The 12,277-nt window shown below is 39.7% G+C and overlaps 1 protein-coding gene across 1 annotated transcript in view; it reads right to left on the bottom strand.

Annotated features, from left to right (window-relative positions):
* KCNH8 (potassium voltage-gated channel subfamily H member 8) overlaps positions 1 to 12,277 on the bottom strand; it is a 312,183-nt gene that overhangs the window by 196,374 nt on the left and 103,532 nt on the right. Inside the window, exon 2 of the mRNA XM_033131443.1 lies at positions 11,622 to 11,855. Within this exon, the coding sequence (XP_032987334.1) occupies positions 11,622 to 11,855 (234 nt within the window). The remainder of the gene's footprint in view (positions 1 to 11,621; positions 11,856 to 12,277) is intronic.

Genomic DNA, 12,277 nt, shown 5'->3' on the forward strand with positions numbered 1-12,277 from the left:
CTGCATGTAGCATTTCTCACTAGCTTCCATATGATTATAGGCATAATCCTCCAACAACAAAAAAGTACATTTTGAGCCCATACATATAATTAAAACACGACAAATCAAGATTCTCCTAAACCATGTGGGCTCTGATTTATCATTCAACCTAGCAGATTTGGTACATTCATCTTCAGAGGTCAGCAAACTAGTTCTGTAAAGAGACAGATATTAAATAGTTTTAGATTTATAGCGTATATAGTCTCTGTCTCAGCTACCATATTTTGCTGTATATAACGCACATTTTTTTGTCCAAATTTGTGAGGGAAAAATAAGGATGCGCATTATACATGGGTAGTACTAATTTCGTATCTATATAAATGATTTTAATTCTTTTATTTATGCTTATGAGTTAAAAGTGTAACTCTAGAAATCAATAATGATATCATAATCAAAATAATACCCTGGAATACGATAATCAGTTTTGTTGAACTTACGACAAACTTGCAATGACGAAGAGTTCTTGGACTTCTATGATGCATGTAAATATCGTAAATTTATTACCAGTACATAAAATTTCTTGTACCTTGTATCTGTTCTTGTGTTTTGTAACTATTTGTTACATAAAATTTCTTGTATCATAATATGTTAAAAAATAAATGCCAGGGCCGGCCCAGTGGCTCAGGCAGTTGGAGCTCCATGCTCCTAACTCCGAAGGTTGCCGTTTTTGATTCCCACATGGGCCAGTGGGCTCTCAACCACAAGGTTGCCGGTTCAACTCCTCAAGTCCCGCAAGGGATGGTGGGCTCCGCCCCCTGCAACTAGCAACGGCAACTGGACCTGGAGCTGAGCTGCACCCTCCACAACTAAGACTGAAAGGACAACAACTTGAAGCTGAACGGCACCCTCTACAACTAAGATTGAAAGGACAACACTTGACTTGGAAAAAAGTCCTGGACGTACACACTGTTCCCCAGTAAAGTTCTGTTCTCCTTCCCTAATAAAATCTTTAAAAAAAAAAAAAAATCTTAAAAAAAATACTGAAAAAAAAATGCTAAAATTCCTTTATAATACAAAAACAAGTACCTAAATGTAAGCAAATAAAAACTTGAATTATAAAATTAAATTGAAAGATTTTTTTTTTCCCCCTGAAAGTTTGGGCCCAAAATGTGGGTGCACATTAGACATGGGAGAGCATTATGCACGGCAAAATACAGTTCTTAACTCTGTTATAGTTCTAAAATAGTAACAGATAATACATAAACAAATGAGCATGGCTGTTTCCAAAACACACACACACACACACACACACACACACACACACACACACACTAGGTCTGCCAATTAAGTTAGTGAACTTGTCCCAACAATGTTGCTAACTCTTTTTGATATCAGAGGGAGTATTCATTATAAATTTTACCGACTGGATAAAGAGTTAACCAAGTTTACCATTTGGAGGTGCTGAAAAGGTTGCATGAAAAAGTTAGACGAAAACAACCTGAACTTCTCATCAACAATTCATGTAAAATAGGCTGAAGTAGGGGGTGTGCTGAAATGGGAATGAGGGGAGAAGGGAAGGCGGAAAGGGAAAGGATGATTTGAAAGAGAGACTATAGAGTGGAGCCGGCTCATGAGTGGCCTCACATGTCAGACTAAAAGAAGGCAATGAGGAACCACTGAAGGCTTTGTCATAGAAGAGTGGAATGATCAGATTTGCACTGTAGGATGATGGCTTTGGAGGCAGTGAGGAGAGAAGATTAGAGGGGGCATAAATGGAGACTGGGCCACCAGTTAAGTGCAATTGTTGCACCTCAGACCCCGCATGAGGAGAGTCTGAACAAAGGCAATGTCAGGAAGAATGGCTTTCTGTATCAGGGCAAAGGGTCCAGATGGGGGCCTTAGCGATCTGAATTTCTGGTACAAGTTATGGTGTAAATTGGATAGGGGTCATGGAGTAAAAGTTCATCATTGAGCAATAAAGTACAGCTCTATTTTCAATTGTAACCAGCCAATATTATATAATTATTCATGTTGAATATACTTTAAACATGTCTGGAATGACATACGTTTTTGTTAATTTTGTAATTCTCATACAATTCAAACAGCACAGAGCCTCTTGGTTAAGACATCACAGAATCTTTATAGGATCTTTCTGAAGATGGTCCCATGCTCATGGCTTTCTAGTAAGGTGAGGAGGAACTAAAACCAGCCCACTGGCCAGGGCTCAGCGTCACCCCAGGGCCAGGTGTTAGATTCAGGTCCCTAACTGTGAGGTTCTGAGGGTCTGGCACTCTGGGAAATGCGAGTAGTCAGTTTCTTCTTGTTGGGGGAACAAATCAGGGGAGAAAGGTATATTTGCTGAATTGCTACAAGGTTCAGAACTGGCTTTACCACCATGCAACCTGTGCAGTCCAGAGGCCCCATACTCAGAAGGGCCCCAGGCTTTGGGTTCATGATCAGCTGTTGCTGTCTTGAAATTTTTAGTAAATTTTTTTTTTTTAAACAAAGAAGTCTGCATTTTCACTTTAGAATAGGCTCTATGTAACTTGCCTTGATAGTGTATGCCGAGCAATGGTTATCGTATTTGGTCCTTCATCAGACATCTATGAGGGTGGCATTGCTATCTCTGTTTTAGAGAAGATCAAAGTGAGGCTCAGACAAGCCAAGTTGCTTCACTAGGGTACATACTTAGGGAGTGGTAGAGGGCAAAGATTCCATGCCAAGTTAGAAAAGAAATAGCTCCCTTTATACTAGCTATTCAGAGCTAGTCCTCGGCCCTGGCGCAGTAAATGCAACGGGAGGACCTTTGCGAGGGTTTGATCCTCCAAGTTCAGTATCATTTCTTCCCACCATAGAGAAAGCACCTTTAAAATAATAAGCCTCACTTGTGTCAAAAAGAACTTGTTTCACTCCAAACATTCTCAAACATTGTTGGTGGTTATATTTCATTTCTAGCTCACAAAGATGGAGTAATGAATAGCCACAGGTACAAAATTGAGTAACTCAATGGGTTCTTTCCTTGTTAGTTTGCCAGTTATTCCCCGACGGGCAGGTATAGCAGCCGGGCAAGTCCACCCATTCACTCGCCTAGACCAGGGGCAGGTGAGGGAACACCACGGGCTTGCGGCGTAGGATACAGAGGTTGGCCACGTCCACGAGCATGGCCTAGTGTTTCAGAGTATGGGGGTCAGGAGTTGGACTCTCAAGACTTGGATCCCAGCCCTGCCACTTGATTTCTCTGTGAGTCAGTTTCTATAACTGTGAAATGGGGTATGAATAGGATCTGCCTCAAGGGGTCGATGAGAGGACTAAATGAAGTCAGGCACAGGCAAAGAGCAGAGCACAGAGCTTGAGCAGCAGTGAACACTCAGTAAATGTCAGCGGTCACTATTTTATGCAGTCGTGTGTGTTAGGTCAGGAAGGCTGGCCTTGAAGAAGTGAAGGTATGCAGGAAATCTAGTCAGGCAGGAACAGCGACTGCTCAATCTCGGCGGGACAGGCAGAGCTAAACAATTCCCCAGGAACGTACTGAGGCCTGATCTACACGCCTGTCTCACTTTGTTCTGATCATTCTGGCTGGAGAGCCTAGGTGAACACTTCAATAAATGGTCTGACATAAAACTCCTGCTCGTTGATTAAACAATGCAACCTTAACCGTGGGCACAGAAAAGAACAAGCTTTTTGTTAGAGCAGCTTGTTCAGACATAGGAGACTAGACCGGGAAAGCTGCCTACCTTTCCAAGTACAAAGCTTGAATACATGCAAGCGATAAGATCAACTGCAAGAGTCTCCTTCAGCATGTTCTTTCTGAGTCCTTTGCCTTCCTGCAACAATCACTTTGAAGCTGTTTACTGTATTTGCATTTCGGAGCTTCATCTCTTGAATGCAAAAGTCAGGGGACTGAAATATAGTATATTCTATTAAGACTGACAAGACATATGGAGAATCATCATAAAATCATAAAATGCTTTTTATTTTGGGGCATGCAAAGTCTCAAGTAAGGCCTCAAAGAAATCAGGCTGAGAACAGCAACGATCATCTGACCCAGAAGTCGCTAATACACTTACTTGTAGGAAGCATGGTCCCTATTTGGTGGCCCTTCAGACATTATGAAAACTGCAAAATTTTGCAAGCGTCAGAATTAAATGTTTTCTTGTCTCTTGCTACATACAGACATACATACTCAACAAATGTGTTTCTTCAAATCTACATGTGGAGTTTGTGAAATGTGGCTGCACATGTTTTTTTGGCTTTCTTCCTATCAAGAGTGGGGGTCTAGATCCCCTTCTCATAAATCTGAGCAGACTTGTGGCTGCTCCCTTCACAATCCCAATACGATATGGAAGAAGTTGTGCTAGGTGACTTCCTAAACTAGATCACAAAAGATCTTGCATCCTCTGCCTGGTTCATGGAACACTAGACTACCCAGAGGCCTCCATGCTGAAGAGGTTGTGTGTAGGCACTTCATTCGACTGTCCCAACTGATCCCAGACTTTCAAGATGCCAGACATGTGAGTGAAGCCATCTAAGATCCTCCAAGACGGTGCATCTTCCATCTGAACCCCACCTACCAACCAACCTCTGCTGACTCCAAAAGGAAGAAGAATCATTCGGCCAAGCCCAGCCTGGATTCCTGACCCACAGTATTGTAAGATATAATAGTTGCTATTTTAAGCCACTAAGGTCTGAGATAGTTGGTACACAGCATTAGATAACTATAAACGGTGTTGTGCTTCCTTGGCTCTATAAGCCTGTGAGTAAGAATATGGTTGTATCCATTTCACCGAAAAAAAGTTTCCAAGGTCCCCACCTTCATTAGCTTTTCAGGAAACTGATGCGCCATTGGGTTCTTCATAAAATCTAGAAAAAATTGTCTCCACAATTTGGTCTGCTTGGCTCCCAATAATGCAACACTGGAAGTTCCGCATTGTCTTCCAGGCCCATGTCAATGCTTTCAGTTGCTGCCGAAGGGACCATCCCATTCAAAATGAACGCCCATGGTGGGTGCTGTGGCTTTGAGAGCCTGAATAGCCCGAGGGGATCTCTATGAAAAATATTGCACTTGGCCTTTCCACTGCCTTTCTCTTGGACTGTGGTCTGCATCCTTGGGAGGGCGAGTTGGGGAAATAATCTTTCTTTGTTCAGAATTTCCTTTCCTTCTTCTCTGGGTCTCACTCAACCTTAAGATAAGGTTTCTTTCATTTTCTCCTAAGGCTGGTTTCTCTACCGTGTTTCCCCGAAAATAAGACCTAGCCGGACAATCAGCTCTAATGCATCTTTTGGAGCAAAAATTAATATAAGACACAGTCTTGTTTTACTATAAGACTGGGTCTTTATAATATAATATAATATAATATAATATAATATAATATAATATAATATAATATAATATAGGGTCTTATATTAATTTTTGCTCCAAAAGACGCCTTAGAGCTGATTGTCCTGCTAGGTCTTATTTTCAGGGAAACACGGTAGCTCTTGTTGAAATAGGTTCCTGGCTGGCTGGCTTGCCTCCTTGTTTTGTAGACGTGGTGAAAATCTAAGGCCACTACAAATGATACCCATGCTGGCAACCCACTCATTAAGACACTACACTTTGCATTAAAAAGAATCTCCTTGTGGTTCATTTATTTCCTAAATGTGCATGACACCCCTTACTCTGAAATTTGGGTCTTACCTAAAACCCTTCTATATGCAATGCTACAATCCCAATTCTTAACAGTCAAATAAGGAAGTAACTATGCTGCACATTTTAAATGTTAATTTTGAGAATAATTTGACATTCTACAACCCCAAGGCGTTGTCTTTTTTCCATATTGAGTTCCAGTTCTAAAATACCTACAGGGCATAATCAAATATTCTAAAAATCTTCTGCAGAGTCAGATTGAATAACAGCATAATAGAACTCACTAAAAATATCTTAAATATAAACTTATCGGTAGCAGGAAAATAATGTTTCTTACTATAATTGTCTGCCATGAGCAGCTCATTGTAAAAAAAAAAAGAGGATGATCATGAGGAAATCTGCTTCTTTTTGTCTTTTATCATGAGCTGACCTCATAACACCGAGTATGAACATGCCTAATTCAGTTATGTGTACGTCGGAGTGAAGACAGTGCTGTTCAGTTAGTGATATGCACACGCCTGGTAGTGCACATACATAGCTTAGATTTTAATATCTGTGTATTAGTTTTAATGTGTATTGAAACAGAAATATGCAGCGGGCACACCAAATGCAGCTAGACGTTTTGAGGGAAATAGATACCACCAGATGTCTCCCCTTTCTCTCGCGTTCTCTCCCCTTCTCTCATCTCTTCTTTTCTTTCCCAATCTCTCCTTCTCTTTTTCCACCCATCATCCCAATGCAAGTGAAGCCTCCTCAGCTTCCTGAATCCAGCTTTGTTCCCAATTCCCCACGCCACTTTTTATTTATTGAACAATTAAGTTTTTCAGCTTCTGATTTGCATTTGAATATACATCTAGCAGCTGAGTAAACAGAGGATCTCCCTTAGGAGGCATTCTCCCTAAACAAACAAACAGTAAAGTGTAAATAGTTTTTGTTGTCACATATATAACATATATGTAAGATCCATATTACAAAAAGTTGAGAATCTAACCACATTTAAAAAGAAAGAACACCAACAGATTCAGCATTGATTCTTCTAGGCATTTTTCCGTGCCACGGAAAAAGTAAATAAAGAAATGTGGAAATAAAGCTATGCAAAGTGCCTTAGAGGGTAAAGAAATAAACAAGTGGTGATTGCTGGGGCAATGACAAATGAGGACGGTCTATCACATAACACATTGACCTGTGTGCAAACCATTTTTCTGCATCACAGTTCCCTGATCTGCAAATGCAAGACAATTCATACTTACTTTAAAGCGCTATTTGGGAAAATTAAATAAAATAACATATTGCTGCTTGCCACAACATAATCAATTAGACTTATTGTTTTTTAGATTTCATGGTGTATTTTTTTAATTTTAGAAAGTTAAATAACAATGTTTTCATTGCATATTTATTTATGATTACCTTCTGTTTGAGGCTCGTGATCCTGGGTTTCCATTTACAGTAGTGATTTAGTTTTCTTTTGTTTGCATTTTGAGTATTATTTATGTTTTTTTAAAAAAGGTGACTCAACGTAAAGAAAAACATTAAGTAAAGCAATAGTTCAGTAGGTACATGGAAATAAATGGCAAATCTTGAAGGTAACATGGAAATGAATGAGTTTGTGAGCTTAAGAGTTATTCACAATCCTATCAGACTCAAGATTGCCTTTGTAACAATAATAATCAGAGAAGTCATCTCTGATAAAATAATACGCATCCCAACACGAAGTGCTCAGAGATGACTGACTACATTAGGAGATATAATAAGGCAGGTGGATAATTGAACCAATATGCAGAGTAACTAAGTGTAATGACTCAGAACCGTTGCAGATATGCTCCCTCCCTGACAGGTACTGTGAGTCGGTGACAAGATTTTCTGAAATGGTAAAATTCTGAACAAGATAAAGTTCAATCTTACCTTACTACACTATGGTTTTATGCCAGGAAATTCAGTGGGAAATTAAAGCTTTCCCCAACATACTATGTGTTAGGTTCTAAGTTCAGGTTATTAGAAACCAATGTTTTACTTCTGGGGAAGTCTGGTTGGGCATTAGAAAGTCATGCCGTGTACAATACCATAACAATAGGTACTATGTCGTATAGCTTATCTCTTCAACGTATCCATCTCGCATAACTAGACACGTTATACCCATGGAACAACAATTCTCCATTTCCTCTTCCCCTCAACTTCTGGCAACCAACGTTCTATTCTCTGATTCGGTGAGTTTTACTATGTACTTTAGATACCTCATGAGTGGAATCATACAGTATTTGTCCTTCTGTGACTGGCTTATTTCATTTAGCATAATGTTAAGAGGATAGCTCTCATGTTAAGTGTTCATACCACAAACAAACAAACAAACAAACAATACAAGAAAATTTTGGGAGGTGATGGATATGTTTAGTATTTTGATTGTGGTAATCGTATAAGTATATGTATATGTCCAAATTCCTTAAAATATACATAATTAAATGTGTGTAATTTTCTGTATATCAATTACACCCCAATAAAGCTAAAAAAAAAATGTCATGCCAGACACTGAACAATTCTTCAATTGCAAGACCATTCCATACATTACAATATGAGGACGGACAAGTAAGTTTGCGAACTTTGTTGCAACGATGTTGCTAACCTTTTTTTGATATCAGAAGGATTATTCATTATGAATTGGCACCAACTGAACAAACAGTTAACCAGGTTTACTATTTGGAAGTGCTGAAACGTCTGCCTGAAAAAGTTAGACAACCTGAACTTTTCACCAACAATTCATGGCTGTTGCATCACGACAATGCACCAGCTCACACAGCATTGCCGTGAGGGAGTTTTTAGCCAGTAAACAAGTAACTGTATTGAAACACACTCCCTACTCACTTGATCTGGCCTGCAATGACTTCTTTCTTTACCCAGAGATAAAGGAAATAGTGAAAGGAAGACATTTTGATGACATTCGGGACATCAAGGATAATATGACCACAGCTCTCATGGGCAGTCCAGAAAGAGAGTTCCATAATTGCTTTGAAGGGTGGACTAGGCACTGGCATATGTCAGTGCATAGCTTCCCAAGGCAAGTGCTTCAAAGGTGACCATAGTGATATTCAGCAATGATGTATGTATGGTAGCACTTTTTCTAGGATGAGTCGCAAACTTAATTGTCCGACCTTGTGTGTTTGTGTGTCTGTGAGTGTGTGTGTGTGTGTGTGTGTGTGTGTGTAATATTTAAAAAACAATGAGAGGATAAACATAAAATTAATAAAATGGTCACCCTTAGTTAGAGTAACCATACTTTTGTTTGTCCAGAACAGCCTTGGTTAGTGCCTTTTGCATATCAACAGAAGTAGAGGGGAATGTTTCTTGAAAAGCATCTTCATGGTACTCACATCTGATATATAGGTAGACCCTGGACTATCTAGAGGTAGGGAAATGAATAAGAAATGTTAGCTCCTGAACATAAAAATGTGAAATATTATTATCTCCATTTAGACAACCAAATGTTTGTATAATATGTTTATCTATGAAACTGTCTTCCTAATTATTGTTTAATTAAAAAAACCCCTTATTCTTTCTTGGTGTCTTTAATGATTTCCACTCAAAGGGTCCAAAGATGCAGACTTATAAAAATGGGCTTGGGAAATTCTTTTGGGTGTTGACTCCCATTTGGTGCTCCATATTTTCTATTTACCTGGCTTCCAACATCTCTATCCTTTGGACTTCCCACCTAGATTCTCCTCTTTGGCCTGTACCTTTCTCAGTGGTGCCATATTTGGATATTTTGAGTAGGTTTAAAAAGGTAGACACTCAATTGGATTTGGAGTGACTTATACAAGTAACCTTGCATTGGTCAAGTCTGCCTTCAGCGGATATTTCAGACAAAGGATATCCCTTTCTCTTTGTTTTCACCAGATGGTGGTTTTATCATTCCCTACCATTCTGCATTCTCAGTGACATCCTCCATTTCCTTTTATCTCAGGCCCTTGTTCCAATTATTATAATTAGATAGAGCTAGAATCCTTTTATTTTGTAATATTTGCTATGTAGGCCTCATCTATTGACTCTGGGAAAAACACAATGGTCTAAACTCTGTTCCTAGTGCCAAAGAATTGGGATATTCTGTCCCTCTCAGAGGGCATTCTCCAGTACTTCATGACTACTGTGTATCCAAAATTCACATGCTCAAGGAAAGTCGTCCAAGGACAAATAGCTTATAAACGGGATGAAGTTCCCATGTTCAGGCTCCCATTTCTCTTCCTGACCAAGACCCCAACGCAAGGTATTGAGAGCAAAATACAGAGGCCAACATGCTGTGAATCACTTACAATGCACAGGACAGCCTCCCACAACGCAGAATTTACCTGTCCAAATATCAATAGTAGTACCAAGATTGAGAAACTCTGAGTTAGAGTACCATTCAAATGTTGTAACAAAAAAGATCCAAAATATTATGATTCAAACAAGACAGAAATGTATTTATCTTTGTCTGGGGTGGGGAAGGTGGATATGTAACAATACACAGGTTCCTTTTGTACCGTTGCTCTGTATTCCTCTATGGTGTCATTCTTGTCAAATGGTTGAAGTTGGCCCATACATTCTGACCCATAGGTATTAGTTTGTGAGGGCTGCGATAGCAAAACATCACAGACTGGGTGGCCTAGACAACAGAAATTTATTTTCTCACAGTTCTGGAGGCAGGAAGTCTGAGATCAAGGTGTCAGCAGCGTGGGTTTCTCCTGAGGCCTCTCTCCTTGGTTCGCTGACAGCTGCCTTCTCACTGTGCCTTCACATGACCTAAGTCTGCATATCCCCGGTATCTCTTCCTTTTCTTAGAAGGACAGTAGTCATGACCCACCCTTATGACCTCATTTGACCTTCATTATCTCTTTAACATGCCCATCTCCAAATATAGTCACATTGGGTGTTAGGGCTTCAATATATGAATTCTGAGAAGACACAATTCAGGCCACAGCACCAGGGGAAAGGAGAAAAGAAATTAGAGGGCAAACAACTTCATTTTTTAGGGATTTTACCTAGAAGTTGTATACATCATTCCTTCTTATGTATCATTGGTCCCAGACTTAGTCACATACCCAACCTAACTGCAAAGAAGGCTTGGAAAGGTACTCTCTAGCTTGGCAACAATGTTCCCAGCAAAAACTCAGGAGTGTATGCTACTTTAAGGAAACCTATTAAAGAAAGAGCTAAAAACTGGAAATTAATAATTTACTATAATTTTTGATTTAGCACTTCTTTTGATTGAGCACTTGCCTCTTGGATTCACCCCACCTATCAGGGCCCACAGGATAATGATATGTATTCCCACCTAAGACCCAAGCTCTGGAGATGGCATTACCATCCCTAGATCTTTTTTCATTTAGAGGAGAGTCACAAAACTGTAGCCCCAAGGAAATACTTAGTATTTTTCCAATGGCAGTTTTGAGGCAAATTCACTCCCACTCTGAGACACCGTGTATCTTTTATGTTGTCCTTAGAATTTGAAAGAGTAGTGAGAAAGACTCTGTGGTCAGGAAACTAGAAGAAAAAAACGCTTATGCTGATGTCCTTTAAATTAACTTCCTTTTCTGCCAGCAAACACTTGAGGTTCTGTCCTTAGTGACAGAACCCCAAGTGTTTCCTGGCAGAACTTAATGAGGTTGAGATGTGGTTCTTAAAGGCATACAATTTGGAAACAAATCTCTGGGTAAAAGATCATCTGTTACTATATTACCAATGATCACATCTAATATATATTTTAGAAGGACCATATGTAATAGTAATACACTTTATTTTAACATATATTAACTTAGTTCACATATTGACAATGAAGTTATAATTCGAATGCTAAATTTTCAGGCAGTTGATGCTGCCTATGGGCTAAAACAAGGCCATCATCCAAGTCATCTGTGGAACTTCTATAACAGATCGTATTTATGTGAAATACCATTAAGCCCTAATGGGAGTTACAGAGCAATTACTGAGTTGAAAGAAGGCGACCTTTCACTACCGTCCAATGAGCACCAATCAAAGAAAGCCAACTCACCATTCTTCTTGTAGAACATAATTTCTCCTTTGAATTCTGTTTTTTCCTCCAGTGACTTGTCTATTTGAAGCATCAGTTGCTCATTGGTTTCAACGCCAAATAAGAATTTGCAGCTGCAACTCTTCTGCATGACTTCGGTTCGGGCAAATCCAGCAAGGTCACAAAAGCCATCAGAACAGTAGACTATGGGGAACCCCTTAGCCACCTGGGCATTGGCAAGGATGAAGTTGCTATCTGTAAAGCAATGAGAAGACACTTAGCAACTAAACAAGCAGAAGAAACTTCTGTCTGTAACTCAGTTTCAGTAACAAATTATGAGCATGTGCTTAGCTAACAGAACCTAAAATGCACGTCCTATGTACTGAGGAGGAAGAGACACCCCAAAACATAAAATGTTGTTGACTGGCAGGAGCTCTGACTTTGGCTTGCATTTTGAGACACTGGTGGGGGGAGCACAGAACTCATGGCCCGCTTTGAGGCTCTTACCATCTAGTTGGCAGTAAGGTATGGTGCTTGGGAGCATGGCTTCTGGTTCTTATCCTGAATCTGCTCCTTGATGTATAGATGAACTTGAACAAGTTATGTACACACTCTAAACCTTAGTTTCCTTAATTTTGACTTCCTGAGAGCAGACCCTGAGACAAGGATTGGAGTAG

Source organism: Rhinolophus ferrumequinum, chromosome 17 (genome assembly GCF_004115265.2).
Source record: "Rhinolophus ferrumequinum isolate MPI-CBG mRhiFer1 chromosome 17, mRhiFer1_v1.p, whole genome shotgun sequence".
NCBI lineage: Eukaryota > Metazoa > Chordata > Mammalia > Chiroptera > Rhinolophidae > Rhinolophus > Rhinolophus ferrumequinum.